General features: G+C 45.4%; 1 protein-coding gene across 1 annotated transcript in view; it reads left to right on the top strand.

Moving 5' to 3' along the window:
* The window catches only part of LOC137429979 (histone-lysine N-methyltransferase 2C), a 304,487-nt gene that overhangs the window by 118,431 nt on the left and 161,024 nt on the right, over positions 1 to 25,032 (top strand). Inside the window, exons 11-18 of the mRNA XM_068120407.2 lie at positions 601 to 791; positions 13,622 to 13,788; positions 16,377 to 16,457; positions 16,905 to 18,382; positions 18,575 to 18,685; positions 19,330 to 19,434; positions 21,677 to 21,781; positions 24,555 to 24,736. Of these exons, the coding sequence (XP_067976508.2) occupies positions 601 to 791; positions 13,622 to 13,788; positions 16,377 to 16,457; positions 16,905 to 18,382; positions 18,575 to 18,685; positions 19,330 to 19,434; positions 21,677 to 21,781; positions 24,555 to 24,736 (2,420 nt within the window). The remainder of the gene's footprint in view (positions 1 to 600; positions 792 to 13,621; positions 13,789 to 16,376; positions 16,458 to 16,904; positions 18,383 to 18,574; positions 18,686 to 19,329; positions 19,435 to 21,676; positions 21,782 to 24,554; positions 24,737 to 25,032) is intronic.

Genomic DNA, 25,032 nt, shown 5'->3' with positions numbered 1-25,032 from the left:
CCAATCCAGCACCCTAACCGCTAAGCCAACACCAGGCTTAATATTGTTGTATTAAGAGTAAAAATGTAAATGTATTAATATTGTAAATGTAGATTAGAGTAAAAATGTGACAGGTGTTCATGTTGAAGGTAGATTCTTACAGTCTGTGGAAAACCGCGAGAGTTCGGGGATTTTATTTTTTGTCCAACTTTGGATATGGGTCCATCTTGTGTTAGCGAGCAGCTTCTGACTCTGTCTTGATACAGAACCGTCTTGTATTTACGATTATTACCTCAGTGGAGGAGTTTTTGGGAATGTTCATAAGCTGTGTATCGAAGTGGCAAAGCGGGGGTATGGTGGAGTGGGTGGTGGAGCAGTGGGGTGGAAGTGAAGAAAGGAGGAGAGTGAGTCACCATTTGCTTTGCCAGTGCCATGCTTTCTCCTTTCCATCAACTTGTGTTTGGACTACACTCAACTGCCAGTTGGACATTAATCCATCAAAGAACCTTGGGTTTTGTGACAGCAATATAGTACAAAATGGCATTTGATTAATCAGCTGTGCCACCTTTGTTCCCCCCCACACATTTCTCCACACTCCCACTACCAAAACCACAACTACAGAACTGCTGTGTTTGCCAAGACTGTGGCTCTCGGAGTCCAGGCCCCTCGCCTTCAGCTTGCTGGCATCATGATTTCTCATTGTGCGAGTCGTGCCTGCAGACCAAAGCTCGTCAGGCACCCTGCCTACTCTGTAACCTCACCACCCTGCCTGATGGCAAATCTTCCAAGCTTCTCTGTCAGGGCTGTCAGAGGTACAATCTCATGCCGGTGTAGGTCAGATGATCATGACGTGGGCTCTTTCAGCAATTTTGTCGGTGTGATCCTGGAATAATGTCCGTTTGAGCCTGCAATGTCAGGTTCCATAAAGCAAACTTTGAAATAGGTGCTGTGATCTGTGCTCGGGAAAACGTGAATATTAGTTTGTGCATGCAAGATAAGTGTCAGAAAAATTAACCATCAAATGTGCAATGTTGTATGCATATTGTACGTTGTCGTGTATCCTGTGGTTATATGAACCCGACTTGCCATAAAGGGTGACCTTTATGACACAGGGTGTCCCATAAAGAGTTATATCAATTTGAATGCTCCTGACCTTTTTTTTTTGGTCTTATGGTTATGAGACTGGCATTTGAAGCGGCAACTCAAATAGGTTTTTATTATATTTACCTCCAACACCAAAGGTGGACGGAGGTTATATTTTCACCTTTATTACTTGGCAAATAATTTTGCCAGGTGTGTTTGTTCGTAAGCCTGGTGATGGCTTAAATATTAAGGTTGGTGGATTAGGGTCTTTAGTTTGAGCCACTGTTGGGCCGTTGAAGTAACACCAGGTGGGTTGACTCCACCTATCATCCTTCAGAGGGGTTACTGGGGTAATAAGCCATTCGAGTTTCCTGTGTCGCAGTGGCGACCCATTCAGGATTGCAGGATTGCACTCCTTTGCCAATGAAACTGCCTAGGCAGCCTTGCAGTGTGAAAGGTATGTATATGAATGCATACCTGTATATGCATACCTCTGTATAAGGTATCCCATCCAGCTATGCTATGCTGGATGGGATACCTTAATGGCGGTTCACCACTGATGGTATGAAATCGCATAGTGACTGGTATATAACCGAAAGGTTTTCAGAGTCATAAGTGTATGCAGTACTCACTGCGTTGCCCTGATGAGCCCCAAAAGGGCGAAACCAGGTCGGTAACTGTGAGTTTTACATACACTTATGACAGTATCTGAACTAAGATCAAAATTCTGCTCTGTCAGAGGGTTCTCTTGAGAGCTTGACAGGCAGAGCATATGTACATGGCAGTGACGTCATTACTTGCGCTCATTGAAAGCTGGAGAACTGCACATATATTTGGATTGGTTTGCTCCCGGCTGCATCCAGGGGATTCCATATAATGAGTGGATACCAGAGGTAATGTGCCATGTGGCAGATGGCACTTATCGCTCCCATTAAGGTACAGCATAGCTGGATGGGATACCTTAATGGTGGTTCACCACTGATGGTATGAAATCGCATAGTGACTGGTATATAACCGAAAGGTTTTCAGAGTCATAAGTGTATGCAGTACTCACTGCGTTGCCCTGATGAGCCCCAAAAGGGCGAAACCAGGTCGGTAACTGAGAGTTTTACATACACTTATGACAGTATCTGAAATAAGATCAAAATTCTGCTCTGTCAGAGGGTTCTCTTGAGTGCTTGACAGGCAGAGCGTATGTACATGGCAGTGACGTCATTACTTACGCTCATTGAAAGCTGGAGAACTGCACATATATTTGGATATATATATATATATATATATATATATATATATATATATATATATATATATATATATAAAAATAAATAATGTTGCGGATCACCCGAAGCCCGTTCCCGTTACAAAGGGGGGTTTAAACCTCTTTTTCCCCCCTGGGTCTTCGGGTCCAAGAGGCCGAATCGCCACTTCCGGAGCAAACGTGAAAAAGGGTATCGGGTCAACGTCGCACTTACCTTTAACCCACGCTGCCACGAAAGCGGGGACCGAACCTTGCTCAAGCCACACTTAATCGAGTACGCCGAGCGGTATGTGTATCACGTGACTCTTGCGGTTACTTTTATGGAACCCGATTCGAGCGGTTCTATTCGTACCATGCAAAGCCAATTGATGGAAGGGACGAGAACGGTCAAATCAAAGGAATAACACGATTTATTATTATTATTTATGTACAATGATTCGCAGAAGGAAAGGGGACACAGAGCAGAAGCTTAAGCAATCTTAACCTAAGCCCAGACACAGGGCCCACTCACGCACACAGGGAGAAAAAGAGAAGAAGTTCGTGCGCCAAACACGCTTTGCTGTCGGTCGCTCCGGGGCAGCTCGCCTGGCGTGGCTCTCGGATGTTCACGGCACGTATGCAGGCGAAGGCAGGCAGGAGGAGATCGCGCGTCTGTGGCCCGGCACAGGTCGTCCTCTCGAGAGCGCGATTAATACAGCGCAGGGCACGGGGCTCGGGGAAAGTTTGTGTACAATCTCGATCACCGCAATTCAATGCACTCGTTCTGCAGTGCGTTCTCGTGCGTGCTCAAGCTCAACTCAACTCCACTCACTCTCACAGGGAACTTGAACTAGTCTCACAGGGAACTGTAACTCAGCACTTGAACTCACGATACTCTCCGGCTCTGACTGACGTGCACACGACTCTGACTGACCTCTCAGTTGGGGGGCGGGGGGGGGGGGGGGGGCTCGGAGCAGGGTTATATGGCTCCGCCCCGGCCCTACTCGAATGTTCCAAAACCCCACCTCTCATCGTCGTGGTTAGCCATTCCCCTCGAGCCCTGATTGGCGGCTCGTGCTTACCGCCCACTCCCTCCTGCAGCGCCTCCCTTCGGCCTCGCCAGACTTGTTCAGGCCTGCCACGTGGCATGCTATCGCCAAAAGAACCGCCCTACTCACAGGCCTGCTCAACGCAAAACGAACACATGAAAGGACTACGCTTACATTCGCGAAGTAATAACTGAACTATCGCGAGGCTTCATGTTGTGGTGCGTCTACCTACGAGGGGGAATTATCCTTTATTCCAAAACCACAACACTACACCCCTCTCTCGCCAGACTCGTCCCGAGTCGAACCCACCAATGGAACGACCGGTAGAGCCTGACGTGCAAAATTAACCTTACTTTTAAATGTGACACATAGGTGTGGTTCCCCCTACCATTTATTCTGACCCATGTGTGCGACAGTTTTAGCACTAGATATGTCCTTCCTATTGCGTTGAGCAGCTACTTTGTTTTTTTTTTTTTTCTTTTTTGTATACTGAATCGAGGCTCGTGAAAGAGCTAACATTTACTTCACAAACAAATCAACCAGACAAACAAAATATATAAAAAGAGGGAGTGGAAGACAAGATGGGGAGAGAAGGGGAAGCACACAAACACAACATTTGAGAGCAGGGAGATGTGTGGGAGGGAGAGGGCTTGGGGGGAAGAGGCGTGGGAAGGGGGGGGGGTGGTGTGGGAGAAGTATAAAACACAAGGACACCAAGGACTTCCAGGACAGAAGTTGGTATTTCAAAAACGTGGATTTGGGGTGAAATTAGCGGGGGTAGAAAAGATCAAGGTTTTGGATGGGGGAAGATAAGAGATGGTGGTGAACAGCTGTTTTAAAGACCTGGAGGGTGGAGTGGGATTGAAGAGAGTGAGGGAGTTTGTTCCAGAGGCGGGAGAAAAGAGGAATGAAGGAGTGAAGGTTAGCAGAGAGTCTTGATTTTGGCAGTTTAACCATAAGAGGGTTGCAGGCAGATCTTGTGCGACCTGTAGGAATATTTGGGGGACAGAGCCCAAAGAGAGCTGGGGGGGGGGGGGCAAGGCCAGAGAGGAGTCGGTAGAAGACGGAAATACCACCAACCTGCCTGCGGTGAGTGAGTGAAAGGCCCTTGGAGTTAGCTTCATCGTGGGAGATTCCAATGATTCTGAACGCTTTGGTTTCAACAGTGTGAAGACCAGCTAGGTGTGAGGCAGGAGCACCAGCCCAGAGGGGAGGGCATTATTCCATTGAGCTGCGGATGGAAGCCTTGTATGTGGTGAGGAGCTCAGGTGTGCCAAGGAAGGACTTCGCACGACGGAGGATGCCCAGTCGGCGACTGGCTTTGGAGGCCAGATTTGAAATGTGGTTTTCCCAGGGAAGATCATGGCAGATAGTGAGACCCAAAATCTTGAGTGACAGAACTTTTTGGAGAGGATTATTCAGAAAGTGGATGGGAGGATTGTCCAGTCGGTCTTTTCGGAGAGACATCTTAAGAGTGTGAGATTTGTCAGGATTGAAAGACATGTTCCACTTGTTTGCCCAGTCTGTGATTTTGTCCAGGTCTGTAGAGTGAGGAGGCTGCAGACTGCCGATCTGAGGGATGAGGATTGAGGAATGGAGCGACAGAGAGTAGAGTCATCAGCAAAGAGATAGAGAGGATTTTCAAGAGAGTCAGAGAGATCACTGATGAAGACCAGAAAAAGCACAGGGCCCAGAACACTGCCTTTGGGAACTCCAGCCTGAACAGGAAGAGGAGATGAGAGAAACCCATTCAGGGCCACACGTTGACTACGACTAGAGAGGAAGTCCGCCAGCCATGCGTGGAGATTTCCATGGATACCAAAAGAGGAGAGTTTGGTGAGCAGAGCAGGGTGCCAGACCGTATCGAAGGCACGTGATATGTCAAGAGGGACAGCTCTAATTTCCTGTTTGGCATTGAGGGCCTCCATCCGTTGTTGAGAAAGCAGAAGCAGCATGTCCAGAGTAGAGTGACCAGGTCTGAAACCAAATTGATGATCAGAGATCAAGCCATTGGAGAAGAGGAAAGATTTCATATCTGAAGCAATGATGGATTCCATGACTTTGCTGATAATTGGGAGAAGGCTGATTTGTCTGTAGTTGCTAGGATCTGTTTTTGCACCTTTTTGTGCAAAGCGGTGATGTTGGCTGATTTCCAAGCAGATGGCAGATGACCTTGAGCAAAAGAGAGGGTGAAGAGAACAGAGAGAGGGAGTGAAAGAGCGGAAGAACAGGATTTTAGGACCTGTGGGCTGATGCCGTCAGGTCCAGTTGCAAAATCAGAGTCGAGGGTTGACAGAAACTTTTCCACCTTGTCAGGAGGAAAGGACACAGAGTCCAGGAGCAGCTGGGTACGGTGGGTACAGAGAGGGATGGGTTTGGGACACAAGATTTAGAGGCAAACACAGAGTTGAGGCATTCAGCTTTTTCACGTGCGGAGTCAGCTGTGTAGCCATTTGAGGTGAGGGAGGGGATGGAGGGGGAACAAACACCAGAAACAGATTTGACCAGATGCCACCAGGATTTGGAAGAGGGAGACAGATAAGAGAGTTCGGTCCTGAGAATGGAGAGATATTGTTTCCTGGCTCTCCTGAGGGTGGGGACACACTTGTTTCGGGCTTTGTGAAAGGAAATGAGATTTCCTTCCGTTGGATTTGCTTTCCAGGAGACGATAGCAAGTTGTTTCTGGGCAATAGTCTCACCACAAGATATCGTGTACCATGGACGGGAGGAAGGGTATGACAACTGAAGACGAGATGGGATAAATCTGTGCATGAGAGAGAGAAATTTACTTTGGAAGAATTCCCAGGATGAGTTGATGTCAGAGGCGGTAGAGATGGGAGACCAGTCCAGATGATTGATGGCTGCTTGAAGATCGTGCCAGTTGGCCTGAGTGAAATGTCAGACTCGTCGACGCTGAGGAGGCTCTCTGAGAATGGTCAGAGAGATGTCCACTTTAACAAGCACATGATCAGATTAGCCGATTGGAGCAGAAGAAGAGCAGCAGACATTTTCAGGGAAGTTAGTCATAACCAAGTCCAGAAGAGAAGATGCTCCGTTGACTGAGATCCGGGTCGGGAAATTGACAGATTGTGTCAGTCCCAGTGTTTCACGCCCACAGTTACCTAACAGTTTCACGCCCACAACTACCCGAGTATTTCCGGAATTTTCAAACGAAACACATAGCCGGTGGGCAGCATTCTTATATTTACAAGCACGTATCTATCTATAATTCCATTAATCTCTGTGTGTATGTGTGTATGTGTGTATGTGTGTATGTGTGTATGTTTGTCTGTGACCGCTGTTTCTCGACAACTACCGGTCCGATATACTTTAAACTTGCCAGGTATATTGCTGGGGACCCGAGGATGTGCCTTTTCAAGGTTTCATATTAATCGGAGAAGTAGTTACCGAGCTATGGCGATTTCTTTACCAAACACTGCAAGCCGTTCGCTTTGGACCAAACCATTGCATGTAAATAGAGGGGGGGGGGGGGGGTTCTGTGGTCGTTGCGAATGGACCAAACCATTCATGTAAATAGAGGGGGGGGGGGGGGGGTTCTGTGGTCGTTACTGCCACGTGGTTTCAAAGTTTTTTTTTTGTTGTTGTTGTTTGCACGCATGTTTTTTTGCACCCACGTACGGGCACGCCCTAGGATGTTTACACACACACACCCCTACACAAATTTTTTTTTTTTTTTTTTTTTGGCAAGGAACGGGCACCCACGTACGGGCACGTCCTAGCTTATATATAGTACGGGCATGCCCTAGTATTTACAATTCTATGACCCAGGACCTGTTCTTTTTGGAAGAGAATATTGGAGGGGAGAGAAAACACAATGAAACACACTCATAATCGTGGCACTTGCTGCTTGCTTCTTGCATCTTGCTTCTTGCTTCTTCCATGTGCGTCTATCAAACCGGCTGGCCCCCTGACCGGCATACATGCCATTTGAAGCATCGGGGCCAACTCACTTGCAGAACTTCTTGTCCCGAGCACACAATAATAAACAAAAATGCTTTTATTTGGCCAGCAGGGCCGTTCTCACGTGGTCCAACTGCGTGGCATCAACGCCACTCAAACAAGTGGTCCGAAGTGCAAGATGATTTTGCAGCAAGATGCTGCACAGCAGAGGTGCAAGGCCACAAGGCTTCTGGTCCATTAGTGTGATCAGGTGCAGCAAAAGGTTTGGCAGCAAAGTGCTGCACATGTTGGCTGCACAGATGCAACAAGGGTGCAGCAAAAGGACATGGCAGCAAGGTGCTGCACAGTTCGGCTGCACAGATGCGATGATGACAGGGCAGCAAGGTGCAGAAGGGATGCTGCACAGGTCGATGGTGCTGCATAGTTTGGCCTCCAAAATGGTCCTGGGGCGGGGGGAGAGACAAGGCACAACAAGCAAGCGGAAAGCACACAGTGGCACATAGAAAACAAGGTGGTGCGGCACGAGGGACACGGAAGAGCGAGCAGAGCAGGCTCGTCCCTAACCGTCCGTACCCCCCACCGTTGGCTACACTACCCTAGCCCCCCTTGTATTTACAATCCGTCACTACGTCTGGTCTCCCATATCCCCCTCTAATTCCAAATTCGTCTCCCAATCCCTCCCAAGAAGGAAGGGATGGAACAAACACAATGTCTCATTACGTCGTGATGCGTCTCACTACTCAATCAGGTTCACAGAGCCTTGGTGTGGAGCTCCCCTCCTCGGTGAAAGGCTGTGGATGGTGCGAAGGGATTTCTCATCCTAACTACTCTAGTAACGTTAACTCATTTAAACTACCCGGGGTCGTACCCTGCCAATCGACCTCTTTAAACTATGTGGTTCTAAAAACCCGAATTCCCATTGCCCACCCTGTGGTGCCCTCTGAATTTGGGTCTCACTCCCAACGAATTTTCACTCGTGCCCTCGCACAATTTTGGGGCTGGGTCGTGTGGCTCTACCAGCAGGTCTACCTACCTGCGCACCTCCGCCACTGAAGCCGCCACCCGAGCTTACCTGCTCCTCGTGACTACCTAACTGGGGAAGGCCCTCCCTGGCGCTTACCCCCTCTGTGCCCACCTTGGCATCAGGGCAACCCAGGTCCTCTCCTGGGATCCTCGGGCCCCACTCACACTACAACTACCCTAACTGGCTCCCAGAGCCTACCTACGGCCTCACCTGGCCGACAAACTACCAGTGGCGGAGTGCCTCAATAACTATACTCACCAATTAAGCCACATGCCCAGCCATGTCACTGACTCCTGCACCCAACAAAGCACTTCTTGCTACTACCCGCACCACAGGTGTCAATATCCATACAATTTACCTACGCCCTCTACCTGGCTTTACACTACCCACCCCCGGGCTTTCGCGAATGGGTTCCACTCCTCTCCCATTCAATCCTTCGCACCATGCATCCCACGCCTTTTATTCCCACACCAAGCATTCCACACCGCTTATCTCGCACACCATTTATTTCGCACACCATTTGTGCTCACACACCTCAAACACAATTCCGTTTCTCTCACTACAACACAATTCTTCAAACACACAGCATCATCTACTTAACTGCTTCCCCTACAACTCGTGCTTCCCCCGTCATCCCTTTACACTATGCACTCCCTTTATTAACAACCACCTAAGCTACCTACGTCCCCTCTATAGTCCAGGTGTCACGACTTAAATCTTGTCCCTACAGTCTGCTAGATCCCTAACAATTATCCTAGCCCTCCCTCGGCTAGCTTCGGTGCCCCATGGAGGCAACCTTTGCTGGCACCCCCATGTGCCTATCACTGCCATCCCCCTAAACTAGTGCTCATGGGCCCCCCGTGTGAGGAATGGTGACACCACCATTCCCCCACGTGGGGTACACTACTCTCATCAGTCCGCTACACTAGGAGCCCCCATCTCTGGAGGTGCATTGTCACGGCTCGGCCTCGAAGGGCCGAGCGATCCATGTGGGTGGTTGTTCGCCTGTATGTGGTGTCCGTCCGGCATTTTCGATCCAAGGGGGGAGTTATGGATGGGCCGAGGTGCAGGGCTCCATCCCTGCGCGGGGCCTCGCGACCCTACACAAGATGACCCAGCCGGCCACTGTCGGAGCACCACACCCGATAGGGTGCGTGGCTCTGAAAACTCCTACCTCCCCTTGAACCTCGCCGATCGGCCTTGCCGCCATACGGCACCAACCATACAGTCCGGGGGCCGGTACGAATCGTGCACGCCGGTCCTTGTGAGACCGACGCAGCACGTATTCCCTCCGGTCCCTGCAACACACAACTCACCGGGGGCTCACGTCTGCTACCCGTCCCGCTAGGCGCTACCCCGGTCGGTGTCGATGCTTGAGCCACGTCCTCACCACTTGCGACCCACTCCGCACTCGCACACCCAGGCGCAAATGCACCCCCCACACACTCCGTTACACACTCTTTCCGCACACAGTCCGGTGTGCATTCTCCCTCACACTCTGTAACACACTCGCCCATCGCACACTCTTTTTCTACACCCCCAGGTGCGCAATCTCCTGTTACACACTCCGTAACACACTCGGGCATCGCACACTCTTTTTCCACACCCCCAGGTGCGCACTCTCCCATTACACACTCCGTAACACACTCGGCCATCGCGCACTTTTTCCACACCCCCAGGTGCGCACTCCCTCTCATACTCCGGTGTGCATTCTCGCTCACACTCCATAACACACTCTTTTCCTGCACACTCCGGCGCACACTTTTCTCTCACTCGGGTACGGACTCCCTCTCACACCGCACAATGGGCCCATCACGAACCCCCGGGTCTCGCCTTTCTCCCAAGCGCGCCGAAAACCCGTTCGCGCCAAACATATTCGTGCCATTTTCGCCACTCACCTCGGAGCCCTCCTTTTCCGCCGGCACCTGCAAACTTTTTATTTCATTAGCAAGCCCGGCATCACGGTGCAAACACAGACTTTGTTCATGCTCCATTTCCTCCTGTGATTTGCTCCCCGATTCTACTGTCTCTTCGGCCCCAATTGTTTCTTTTTCCTCGACGATCGTCGGCGCCCATAAAATTTCTTTTTCCAACTCAGTCTTCGCCGGCACCCCCAAAATTTTCGTTCCCAATTCGACGATCGTCGGCTCTTCTACACTTCGTGTCGCGATTCCCATAGCCCCGGTCAACTTGGCTGTGCTCCGCTTTACCTCGCTCTCCATGCGTTCCCCACACCGCTTCACCTCGTCGCGTACCACTGCGAACTTCCCGCTCAACCTACGCCCAATGTCCTCCCCTGCCTTTTTCATTTCTTTCTTCGACGCCACCATCATTTTTTTCCATTTCACCACCTATTTTGTTTTCCAACCCCTCCATGTTGCACCTTGCTTCGTCCCTCATTTCTTTCAATTCCCGGGTGGATTTGTCCCCCATTTCTTTCAATTCCAGGGTGGATTTGTCCCCCATTTTATTCACGTCGTCCCTTTGGGTGTCTATTTTTGCCATTATTTGGGCCATAAATAATTGCATGTACCCAGGCTCGTACCCAGTACTCGGCTTCCGCCGCCATTTTCTTCGCCAGCTGCCGCACCCTCATCAATTTCCTCCTCTACCAACTGTCCCTGTTGGCCCTGGGTCATTAATTCCTCTTCTACTACCCCCACCGGCATTTGACCGTCTTGGCCAGCCATGGTACGAATTTAATTTGGTTTTACAACTAAATTTCATCCACTCGTAATTTGGAGTGCGTGAAGCACACTCTCGGTCCAATTATCTCGCAGTCTCAGACACCAATTTGTTGCGGCCAATTTTTCCAAATTTGTGTCCAAAAATTTTTTTTCAGGGTTCAAATCCCACTCCTGACACCAATTTGTTGCAGATCTCCCGAAGCCCGTTCCCGTTACAAAGGGGGGATTAAACCCCTTTTTCCCCCCCTGGGTCTTCGGGTCCACGAGGCCGAATCGCCACTTCCGGAGCAAACGTGAAAAAGGGTATCGGGTCAACGTCGCATGTACCTTTAACCCACGCTGCCACAAAAGCGGGGACCGAACCTCGCTCAAGCCACACTTAATCGAGTACGTCGAGCGGTATGCGTATCACGTGACTCGTGCCGTTACTTTTATGGAACCCGATTCGAGCGGTTCTATTCGTACCATGCGAAGCCAATTGATGGAAGGGACGAGAACGGTCAAATCAAAGGAATAACACGATTTATTATAATTTATGTACAATGATTCGCAGAAGGAAAGGGGACACAGAGCAGAAGCTTAATCAATCTTAACTTATCCCCAGACACAGGACCCACCCTCACGCACACCGGAGAAGAAGAGAAGAAATTCGCGTGCCAAATGCGCTTTGCCGTCGGTCGCTCCGGGGCAGCTCGCCCGGCGTGGCTCTCGGATGTTCACAGCACGTATGCAGGCGAAGGCAGGCAGGAGGAGATCACGCGTCTGTGGCCCGGCACAGGTCGTCCTCTCGAGCGCGCGATTAATACAGCGCAGGGCACGGGGCTCGGGGAAAGTTCGTGTACAATCTCGATCACCGCAATTCAATGCACTCGTTGTGCGGCGTGTTCTCGTGCGTGCTCAAGCTCAACTCAACTCCACTCACTGTCACAGGGAACTTGAACTCGTCTCACAGGGAACTGTAACTCAGCACTTGAACTCACGATACTCTCCGGCTCTGGCTGACGTGCACACGACTCTGACTGACCTCTCAGGTGGTGGGGCTCGGAGCAGGGTTATATGGCTCCGCCCCGGCCCTACTCGAATGTTCCAAAACCCCACCTCTCATCGTCGTGGTTAGCCACTCCCCTCGAGCCCTGATTGGCGGCTCGTGCTTACTGCCCACTCCCTCCTGCAGCGCCTCCCTTCGGCCTCGCCAGACTTGTTCAGGCCTGCCACGTGGCATGCTATCGCCAAAAGAACTGCCCTACACATGGGCCTGCTCAACGCAAAACTAACACAGGAAAGGACTACGCTTACATTCACTAAGAAATAACTGAACTATCGCGAGGCTTCATGTTGTGGTGCGTCTACCTACGAGGGGGAATTATCCTTTATTCCAAAACCACAACAATATATATATATATATATATATATATATATATATATATATATATATATATATATATATATATATATATATATATATATATAAATAAATATATATATATATATATATATATATATATATATATATATATATATATATATATATATCTATATATATATATATATCTATATATATATATATATATATATATATATAATTATATATATATATATATATATATCTATATATATATATATATCTATATATATATATAATTATATATATATATATATATATATCTATATATATATATATATCTATATATATATATATATATATATATATATATATATATATATATATATATATATATATATATATATATATATATACATATATATATATATATATACATACATACATACATACATACATACATACATACATACATACATACATACATACAGATATATATATATATATATATATATATGCGTATGCTGGATCAGCAGGTCGCTGAGTCCTTGGACGACTCCTCAGCCCCGATATATAGCATGATACGATGGTGCCAAAAACGATATATAGCATGATATTTCAAAAAGTTGTGGATGGATTTGGATGAAACTTGGTGGATGAGTTGGTTAGGTGACAAGAACAAGCCGATTAGCTTTTGGGTCAGGTCTGGATGCAGATCCGGCCTTTCATTGGGATACAAAATGCAAATACTCAGCCTGGCAGAGGTATGCGCTCTACCGAGTGCCATTCTAGGCTTATCTTTTTTTTCCCTGGGTTCATTGATTAATAAAAAAATGTCTCGGCTAAGTGAAGAACAGAGTGTTTGGCGTGCAAGAATAGCGTAAGAATAATTCTACTGTTATCGTTTTCTGGGATTTTAGAACCAAATTTTCTACTTTGATAAAACTTTGAGTTTCTCTTTCTAATGATCAAAGTCTCACAATCGCAGGACTAAAAACAAAAAAAATGAATAATTATGAAAAACTGTTCAACTTCTAATGGGACATTGGAAAATTCCCCCTACTTCCTACACCGAGCCCTGCTCCCTCCAAAAGAAGCTCATTACCCAAACTCTTTAAATTGGACCAAACATAATTATGCTTTCTGTGATTGGGATTTGGTTTGTGAAAGACAAACCTGCCACTTGCCGTCATTAATAGGGCTGTATCTTTGATAGACCAAACATTCCTCCCAGAATTTTTTTTCATGATCACATGCATGGTTGATAAATAAATACGTTTTTCTGTTGTGGTGATGCAGGTGGGTACATGCTGATTGCAGCAAGTCTGAGTGCAGGCTCGAGGAAGACTTCATGTGCCGTCAGTGCCTCCAGCTGAATGTATCTGAAGCGGACAGCGGTGATGTTGTTGAACAAGATGAGCAAATGGACGCCGAGTTGGTTGCAGAAAGTCCGCCTCATAGTCTGGGTCAGTATTTATTATTTTTCCCTGTACTCTTGTCTTTTGACATCCTCTTTACATTAACATCTTAAACTAGAGGTAAGTTTATTGGCGTGTAGATGAGTGGATATTTTCCGAATGAATTATTGAGCATAGGTCAGATGTTCACTGTCTTTCAAGCATATGGGCAGTAGCTAAAGTTGAAGGACAGGTTGAAGAGAGCAGACATCGGGAGAAGTCAAGAGCAGCAGAGTAAAATTTCAGAACATGGATACTGATACCATCAGGACCAATCACAGAGGCACAGTCGAGGCTCATCAGAATTTCTCTACCTTTTCTGGTGAAGAACTCTGTGTCCAAGAGGCAGTGCGGACATTGGTGGTGGGGGGAGGGGGGAGGGCAAGGGGACATGGAGGAACAGGGTGGGTTGCAGTAAGGTGGGGCAAAAGAGGGATGGGTTGGTGATGTGAAAGGTGGAGGTGGAAACTGAGTTTAGACGATCTTCCATGGAATGAGAAAAATCTTCAGTGGAGTTGTTTGTGTTAAGGGAGCTGATGATTATTTTTATCTCTGTCACCAAAGGTGGATGGAGGTTATGTTTTCACCCTTGTCTCTGTCTGTCTTTTTGTTTGTGAACAAGATATCGCAAAAAGTTGTGGACGGATTCGGACGAAAGTTGGCAGAGAGGTAGCGTATGTGACAAGGACGAAATGATTAGAATTTGGTCAAGATCTGGATTCGGTTCCAGCTAGTGGAATTTTTAAAAGTGATTTTTCACCACTGGGAGATGGGGACAAAAACGATACATAGCAGGATATCTCAAAAAGTTGTGGACGGATTTGGACGAAGCTTGGTGGACAGGTTGTTTGTTGACGAGGAAGAATCGATTCGATTTTGGTGAAGATCTGAATGTGGATTCGGATATGAGAATTTCGGATTAAATCGGAATTCGGATTAAATGTGATTCTGTATTGTGATTTTCTGGTCTACTCTGGGATACAAAACGTAAACTGTTCACCTGGCGGAGGTATGCTCTCGACTGAGTGCTGTTCTAGTTCTATTTATGTTTTTTGGAGGATATGTAAAAATGTTGGAGGAGATGTGTTGGCTTGCTATTGTTCAACCTTAATAGGGTGGACACACTTGTTGACCTGGTGAAACCACCCTCAGTTTCCCTTGGTTGGGCTTGCCTTCAATCTTGATAGAGCAAGCTGACCCATAGCAAATACCAAAAATCTAGCTTCACAAGTTTGGCCAGGAATACTTGTCCCTTTTCTGTCCATATATCTTCTGCTCCTCTGTTTGTGAGGGTGATGACATAAGGACACTTCATTTGGCTACTTTTATGTCTTTTTGGAGTATCCTGGCATTGCCCATGCACATGGTTGGATATATATTCTCATACGATTGGTGGCACCTGATCTTTTGAAAAAATTCGAACACACAACAACAACAACAACAGGCATTTTCAGGCCATTTTCCCTGCGAGAGCGGGGGTTAGCTCCTTGCGGGCCCCATGACAATTTTCTTCATTTTGCCCTATTTTCTGCATCTCCCCTTGCTAACCCCCTTGCCCGCTATTCTTCTTCCACCACCTTTAGCCAAGTCTTTCTCGGTCTTCCCCGTCCTCTACTTCCTTCCACATTCATTTCCATCACTCTTCTCAACCAGTCACTTTCATCCTTCCTCAACACATGACCAAACCATCTCAACCTGTTTCTCTTCACAGCATCGATCACAGGCATCATTTGTCCCATCATCTTTCGCAATTCATCATTTGTCTTCTTCTCTCTCAACGATACTCCGCACATCCACCGAACCATTCACAATTCCACCCTTTCCAGCCTTCGTTGCTGCTCTATGTTCATTACCCATGTCTCGCTTCCATAAATCATAACACTTCTCACACATGCACCATACACCTTTCCCTTCAGCTTCAACGACACTCCCCTCCTCGTCAACACGCCACTCAGTTCCCGAAACTTCTTCTATGCACATCTCACTCGAGCAACCGTTGCCGAGTCTGATCCACCTTCTCCATTCAGCATTTCTGCAATCGGTTCGAAAAAATTCGAACAGATTGCTTTAATTTGAATACACCTTAGTGCACATAAATAAATCTGCAGAAAATGTACAAGTTGGTGAGGAGTAGACACACTCCTCACCAACTTGAGTTTCTCTTTACGGTTTCTCTTTACGGAACGGTTCATTACCAACACACCACAGACCTTTAGTTTCATGTGTTATAATTTTCATTTTGAGCGTGAGGAAAGAGCCTGATGAGAAAAACATACCTTATACTTGTATGAATTGTGGTTAGTTGTCTAATTTTCCTTCCAAAATCTAATAAAAAAATTGATTTTTAGATAAATAAATACAATTTGAGAAAAATTTAAGTGGTGCTTTTGCTGTATAGAATGGGGGGGCTGATGGGTTGGGGGGAATTATGGGTGTTGTGCACATCAAGTTGACCTACAAAAATGTTTTTCTTTGTGTAAAACGAGCAGGCAGCCAATAAATCCGTCAAAAATAAAGTTCTACATATTTTGGGGAGCTGTGCTCATGTAACAGTGTCCACAAGCTATATCTTCTGGTTTGTCCTCGCCTTACAACAGCTGACCAGAAAGCTATACCTAGTAATGAAGAACTTGGGGGCGAAGAGGAAGTGGTGTGTCATCAAGAAGCAGATGAATTGGGTAAGTAGCTTGTGATAAGTTCAAGACGTGAGATTCTTTTTAATTTTTCAGACATAAAATCATCTCGGGTCATTGTTCAAGTTACTTTGTTTAATAGCACTTAGGTATAGATTAATTCATGATAATTCACTTTAATCCTATGGAGGATACCTGCAAATACCTGTTATTAATCATAAGCTGAAGCAGGCATGAAGAAGGAACTCTTCCCATTACATACCTACACCAATCCCATCATCGTGAAGGTTGATGAAATTCAATCGATTTTATATTAATGCAATTGCACGAATATATTGATTGAATTTATATTTCCTTATTCAGAGGATGTGGATACAACTGTATTTTCATAGACAGCAACTCTGAATGTCATTATTTAGCCAGCTGCGTTTCTGTAGACAGCTGTGATTTTATTTGTACTTTGTTTTAAGTAATATTGCGTGACCTCCGCAGAAGTGTCCACAAGCAACATGTCCTTGGAATGCAGTCCTGCTGAGCCTGATCTGCAGCAGGAGCAAAAGGCTGATGATGTCATGCAAAGGGTTGAGGAGGAAGGGTGTGAAGAAGTTGCACACAACACAAACGTGGAGAAGGAATCGCCTCGGACTCTTGAAAATGTGGAGGAAGTTAAAGAGCTTGAGAAAATGGATGATCACGAAGGGGTTGAGGTTGCGGAAAGTGCGCAACGGCAAATGCAAGAAGAGTTGGCAGATGAGGAGCATGACATTTTTTTGGAGAATGATAGGTTAGTCATGGTGGAGAATATTAATGAGCAGAAGGAAAGTGCAGTTGAAGATCCACAAATAGAGGAAGAGATAGTGAAAGAACAAGAAGTTATTGAGAAAAAAAAGAGCAGCGTGGACAGTGGTATGGAAATTAAGGAGAAGCATAAAGATGATGCAATCGACACCATGGATTTGAAGGAGGAAGAGGATGTTGTCGAGAAAAAACGAGAAATAAAAAATGAAGAAGACTCTGAAGGAGAAGATGTATTACCAGATGAGCTTTCTGGTGATAATGAAGACCTTGACAGGGCTGAGGATAAAACTGAGAATCAAGTCACACCATCAACAAAACCTCCAAGGTTGGTGGATGCTGGTGGACCAGGAAGTCTTGCATTACATTTTATGGGTACACAGGATTCCAGCTTTGTCCAATCTGTGTCTAAAAGTCCAGAGGCAATGTCAGAGTCAAGCTTGACACCAGATGTTCAGGAGAAAGAGCCAATGGATGAAGAATGGAAAACGAGTGAAAAATTTGGAGGAATACTTGCCAATATCACCAAATCTGCACAGGAAGTTAAACCAAATGAAGAGTTTGATGAAGAAGTTGAGGATCGGATAATGGCTGCAGATGAAATTAAACTTGAAAATGATGACATGGTCGAATCTGAGAGAGCTTTGGTAGGCCGTCGGAATGACAGCAGCATGGATATGGCACTGCCATTGGATATGGACTCATCAGACGATGGCTCAGGCATGGCCTGGCATGCACATGCTTCATTAGCAAGGAGAACTTCTGAAAATGTGCAGAACAATGCTGAATCTACAATGTCCAAAGATGAAAAACACTTCAAGATATCACCACGTTCAGATGTTGACAGTGACATGGACGACGGCATGGACACTGAAGAGATGTCTGGAGCAGACTCGGGACACACCATGCAGAAGGGTGGCTCCGATGGTGCATCACATGCCAGTCTTGAAATGTGTTCCCCGCAAGCCGAATCTGACACCGTGCTCGACTCGACCGATGCGGGTCTGGTGGAGGAGTTCCTCAGCTCAGAGCTCTTTTCCTCAGATGCAAGCCTGGACACATGTCATGCGGAAACATTTGTGCATTCAGCCATGATTGCCCCTCCCACTCATGGAATGGGCAAACCCATGATGGGAAAACGGAGATTCTCACCGGGCAGACCACGTGTTCGCACGGTAAGACCTAATGTAATGTGCTTCAAACCACTTATTGTTGGTCATACATCTGTTGAAGGATTGGTTTTCCTTGGTCATTTGTTGTCTCCAACTCTAGATATATCATTGCGACCAAATAGATGTCCTCTGCCTCTGCTGCAGAATTTCCAACCAATACGAGGAAATACTAAACAGAAACCTGCCTTTATACAGGGTCGCGGAGGTGGCTTCCCAGGAAAGCGACGGCCTCGGGGTGCTGGAGGAGCCAGCCGTGGAGGAAGGGGAAGGTCTCGCCTCAAGACGAGCAATTTCATTATGATGGGGGTCAGTCTGGATTTATTTTACCATTACATTGTTGAAATATTTCCAAAGGGGTTTTTATTGACGTGCCCTACCACAAATTATGAACCCCCACCAACCTAATTTAAAATTCTCATTTTATTTTCAATAAAAGCTCTTCTATAAATTGATATCTTCTTGTGATGGACCATGCTCTGTCGCAGTCGGGATTTAAAACCAAGCTAGACAGCTTAGAGGCGAGTGTGCATACCTCTAGGCCATCCCGTCAGCCCATAAATTGATATAGCAAGGTGTATATGAAGAGTTTGATTCCAAAATGCGATGAGCACTAATTCCACGTATTGCAAGTCAGCAGTGGCTTAGCAATGTTCAATGGTGGTGTATGTACACAAGCCAAATGTAATTCTTTAAAACGAGATACGGTCCCTGTCGTTTCGTACAGAAAACCTGGCTTTGTTTCATAACATGGAATCTGACGTTCACAATGTTCAACGACACAAGAGAGATGTCAATTTGAAATCACACTCTTCATATCCTTTTCTTAGCTGGCAGGTTGTAAAGGGTTTTTTTTAGGTTGGTTAACCCCTTGTATACTTTAGTAAATGTGAAAATTTAAATATAAAAGCAGTTCCTTGTTGTATTGGCATTTGCTCTTTTGTTGTCGGTAGATTCCTGTGATGGATGATCTTCCGGTGATCGACGACGAAGAGGAAAACAGCATGCATAACACTCTGGTGCTCTTTTCCACCGACGACAAGTTCACCCTGCTCCAGGTATGTGAAAGCTTTCTTTCATTTTTCCATAAGGAGTTTTTTTTTCAACAGCATTTGCCTGAAGTGAAACAAAAGGCAAATTTCCAAAACTTTAACTTGCAAAACTTAAACTTGTAATGATGAAATAAATGGTTATCGATTAATTTTTTTAGTTATTTATTTTTAAGTATATATTTTATCCTTATGTTTTAAGCAAAACGATATGTCACTGTAAGCAGCAAGTGCCACAAGTTAATGTCCACATGATTTTTGTGAAGGCAACCACGTGTTAATTTTGATTGGCCCAAGCAATCGTGTGACATAACATGTATAAAACAGCCCATCTGGGACCTCTAATGTCAAGAAATAACTGCCTGCATCGAAAACGCTAGAAAGTTCACGCTCGTGACACTTGCAGTTTCAATAAGTGCATCTTATAACCCTATGGAAGTAAATTGAAATATCTGACAATTATCAGGTTAGTAGTTTTCAGTAAAAAAAAATTAAACTTGCATTCTATTTCACTTTAATCCTCATACAGTGACGCTGGGATGCTGGGATGAATGATCCCGGTGTGTACCCCGGTTTAGAATAGGTACACCGTATCCCTGCGCATCGAAGAGCGTGACCAAGGGTTGGCGGCAGGAAGGGCATTCGGCCAGAAAAACATTGCCTCAAACAGGGAACCATGATTGTCATGGGGCCCGCAAGGATAACCCCCGCTCTAGCGGGGAAAATGGCCTTAAAACGATCATTCATATATATATACAGTGACGCATTAATCGAAAGACCAGTCTGCCTATTCCTATTTGAAATCTGCTGATCTAGTTTATACCCTTGTGGGCAGAAACAAAAGTTGCAACAACATACTGGATAAACAACTCTATTTTCTTTCTAATCTAAATAGGATTTTTCCCATACAAATGGTAGTGTATGAGTACATACACTACCCCATGGTAGTGTATGTACTGCTTTACAAATGATAATGTAAATCCTGGTGTTGGCTTAGAGGTTAGAGTGCTGGCTTGGGATCCTAGGATCCTGGGTTTGAATCCCGGTCGATCGCTGAATTAATGCCAGGGGGGTTGACTCAGCCTGCCATCCTTCCGAGGTCGGGAAATTGAGTACCAGTTCACTGGTAATTCCCTGTGTGTCTTAAGCGGGGACTAACAGGGTTGGCGGCAGGAAGGGCATCCGGCCGTAAAACATTGCTTCAAAAAGGGGACCACAGTGCCCGAAAAAGGCCAACCACTGCTCTGCGGGGAAAAATGGCCTCTAAAGGTGGTTCTTCCATATAAAAAGTTACAAAGCACTCATGTAATAATATTGCAAACTTTCTATCATCATATTTGTGATAGCATCACAAACTTTGTACTTCTTTGGCCAAATCATTACAATAATTTGGTCCTAGTTCGACAATTATTTTGTCATTGATTGTTAAATTTCTGACTGAACCAGGGACTTGAAATCTGGGTCTCTTACCAATATTGAAAATGTGTTGGAGGTCGGTGGTTTGATTCTGGCCGGGTCATTACCAAAGACTTCAGAATGAATAAAATGGTGCATGCTGTCTCTCTGCTTGAAGCACCTTTTAAAAAGATAAAGCACTGGAACACACCATATATTGGGGGGGGGGGGGGGGGGGGGGAGGGGGGGAGAGTGAGTGTGAGGTGCGAGGATATTCATCCTTAAATTGTCCTAATTATTGCGGAGGCAAAAGCGATGTTGTAAAGATGGCATCGACGGTCCCGAGAGTGCCCTGGGAAGCCGTGCCTTTTCCCCCAGGCACAGTGACTGTTTGGCTGTAGTCAAGTCCGATGTTGTCTTGTGCACTTGGCTATATATGTTTGCCTGATTTGTGTTGTAGCTCCTCCACGAGCCTAAAATTGTGTAAGAAACCAAACTCTACCATTGAGCTGTTGAGTTATTGAGAGGGTATAAGGAATTTCTTGTGTATGCGTATGTGTGTGTACATATACACATATGCTTGTATATCCCCTTACTTCATGCAATAATTAGCTTATGTCAGACCAATGTGATTTTTCATTAAGTAACTTTTTTGTTAAATGTCAACCAAACTAAAGCTTTCTGGTACTTAATGTGCAATAGCATGTGCTGTAGTCTTTCTTTTCAGTGTTGTGGAAGACTGAGAATCCCTCATCATCGAGGAGGTTCATCTGATTTTGTAGATCCAGAAGGTATGGATAGTTTGCTAAATCTACAGTTTGTGAGGACAATGTGGGTTTGTCCCGTATGCATGCAGGACATGTGCGTGGTTTGTGGAAGCTTTGGGAATGGTGCTGAGGGCCGTCTGCTGGCTTGCTCACAGTGTGGTCAGTGTTACCACCCATACTGCGTTGGTGTCAAGGTAAGTTGGTCCAAATTGAGTGATGTGCATACATTATTGAGCAAACCTCTGTGTAGTAAGGTTAGACATTATCTTGAGTGACAGGAACGTATCATGGCAATGGACGCTTTATTTGGCAATTACTAAGATCATAAAGGGGTGGGAAGTTACCAAGGGTAGGAAACATCATGCTTTTGGATTGGGGGTGATCTGAGATGTTGGGGAACAGCTATCTTGAAGACTTGGAGAGAAGAATGCGATTGAAAGGAATATGGAAATTGGTTCCACAGGTTGGGGGAAAAAAAGGAGAAACTACAATGGCACTCACTAGAGAGCATACCTCCACCAAGCTGAACAGTTTACGTTTTGTATCCCACTCAGAGGCCAGATCTGGATTCGGACCTGAAGCAAAATCAAATTGGGTTCTACTTGTAACATAACCAACTCATCCACATAATGTTGTCATAAGTCGTCCACAACTATTTTGAAATATCATGTTATCATTTTTAGCCCTGTGTCAATGGTGAATAATCACAACAACACAACAGGCATTTTAAGGCCATTTTCCCTGCCAGAGCGGGGGTTAGCCCAATGGTGAATAATCACTTTAAAAACAAATCTCAGATCCAGTTCCAGATCCAGATCTTCACCAACATCGAATCATTTCGTCTGTGTCATATACTCACCATCTCCACCAAATTTCGTCTGAAACCGTCCACAACTTTTTGAGATATCCAGTTCACGAACAGACAAACAAACAAGAAAGACGTTATGCAGAGCATGATAATTGCAAAATCCACCCCTCCCCAAAATAAAAAGTTGCCATGGATACATAAAATTGTCCATTTCGTTCAAATTAAAATTGACGATCTTAATCAAATGCCAGGTCAATCAGATGAAAATTGATGATTTTTCAGATGAAAATTGATATTAGAAGTTTGGCCTTCAGTTGACCTTTGAGCTTTTACCTTTAAAATCAATAGGTTTCCTCCTTATGAGCAATTCTACCATCTGATGAAGTTTTATGAAGATCGGTTTGAAATTGTTGCTTGTAGGCAATTGACAGGCAAACAAACAGGCAAACAAACAGACAGACAGACAGACAGAATAATGCACAAGACCAACCAATATACTGTACTTGAAAAGTTTTCGATTTTGCAAGTAACAAGAAAGAAGTTGTGTGGAGCACAATACTTGCAAAATCCACCCACCCCCCCCCCCCCCGAAAAAGAATTGCCCCCCCCCCGAAAAAGAATTGCCATGGATCAACTTCTCCATTTCATTAAGATTATAATTGACATCTTAGTCATAGCTCGAATCAATCGGATGCAAATTGATTATCCTTCAGATGAAATTTGATGATTTCATATGTTTGACCATGAGTTGACCTTTGACCTTTTGACTTCAAAAATAGTTGTTTTTCCCAATTCAGTGACTCAATATACAAATGCTGTTCAACCTTCAAGTCAATCGGATGAAAAGTGACTATTTTAGATATTTGACCTCAATATTGACATTTGACATCAAAATCAAGAGGCTTCTCAGTTGAAACTACCTCCCCAACTTGGTAAAGTTTCATGACGATCGGTTTTAGAATTGTGACCTGTAGGCGAGTGATAAAGAAACAGAATAACAAAGTCAACTGACGAATATACTTGAAAAATCTTCGATTTTGCAAGTAACAAACAGACATGGGTGAAAACATGAAACACCACCTTTGGTGGATGGAGGTAACAAATGAGTGGGGATGAGCAGTGAGTCTGGCTTTTTGGAGTTTCACCAGAAGTGGAATGCTGACAGAACAGAGCACAGAAGGGCAGAGGGTGCAAGACCAGAAAGGAGGCGGTAGAAGACTGAGACCACCCACCTGTCTATGATTCTGGAGCAACAGGCTCAGAGAATCACCTCATTGTGTGAGATACCAATGATATTGTGAGGGCCTTCGTTTCCAAGGCATAAATACATGAACGGTGCAAGGCAGGGGCATCAGCCCCAAAGTAGGGAGAGTAGTAGTCAATTGAGCTGTGGATAAAGTCCTTGTAGGATGTTAGAAGTTAATATTTACCTGATTTAACAATTAAGAATGAGATTTAAGAGAATAATGAAATTGGTTCCACAGGTGGGGAAAAAAAGAGGAACGAATGAGTGGAGGTGAGCAATGATCCTACATTTAGGTAGTTTCACCAGAAGGGAGTTGATGGTGGACCGTGTGCAACCTATAAATACACAAATATGGGGGGGGGGGGGGGGGGACGACGACGACGACGACAAGTAATGGAAAGAGTCGAGGGTGCAAGGAGGCTGTAGAAGACAAAGATCGCCGACCTGTCAACAATGGGAATGTGATAGACCCATAGACCAGCTTCATCATGGGTGATTCCAATGATCTTGAAGGCCTTGATTTACATTGCGTCAAGTAGAGCAAGGTGTGAGGCAGGGGAGCCAACCCAAACCGGGAAGCAGTATTCCATCAAGTTTTGGACGAAGGCCTTGTCGGTGGATAAGAGTTCAGGTGTGCCAAGAAAGGACTTTGGACGACGGAGGATGCCCAGTCAGTGGCTGTCTTTGAGGCCAACGTTGAAATGTGGTTTTCCCAAGAAAGATCGTGGCTGATAGTGAGACACAGGAGTTTGAATGACTGAACTTCCTCAAGAGGATTGTTTAGAAAGTATCTGGGCAGGTTATCCTTGGAAACATTTGAAACTCAATTTAAATATAAAAACACCAATCTTTTCAACAACATAACAAGTTGTCTTTGTAAATATTTTAAGATGCCATTAAATGTTGTGTGCAGATAACGAAAGTGGTGCTAAGCAAAGGCTGGCGGTGCCTCGAATGCACAGTGTGCGAGCAGTGCGGAAAGGCCTCGGATCCAGGCCGTCTGCTTCTCTGTGACGACTGTGACATCAGCTATCACACTTACTGTTTGGATCCGCCACTGCACACGGTTCCAAAAGGCGGTTGGAAGTGCAAGTGGTGAGTTATTTAGCGATAAAACAGCCGTTCTTGTCATTTTTAGTCCTCATTGTCTTGTGACATTATATTCCTGTATTATTTATGTATTCCCAGGAAATATCTGGTGTTTCTAATTTTGATTGTTGGTTTCCTTTGCACATGACTTTGGAAAAGACTCGATTGTGGGCAGCTTTTGATACTTGGAGATGTCTGCCAACATCATGAATCTATAATTAAGACGCTGGTCCGGTATCTTGCAAGTTGTTGATTCAAGTGTTGCTGGACCGGAAAATGTTGTGCTTTTTATTGTTCAAGTA

The sequence above is a fragment of the Myxine glutinosa genome, chromosome 6 (genome assembly GCF_964187855.1).
Source record: "Myxine glutinosa chromosome 6, kmMyxGlut1.1, whole genome shotgun sequence".
Lineage (NCBI taxonomy): Eukaryota > Metazoa > Chordata > Myxini > Myxiniformes > Myxinidae > Myxine > Myxine glutinosa.
This window is presented reverse-complemented; position numbering and strand designations above follow the sequence as displayed.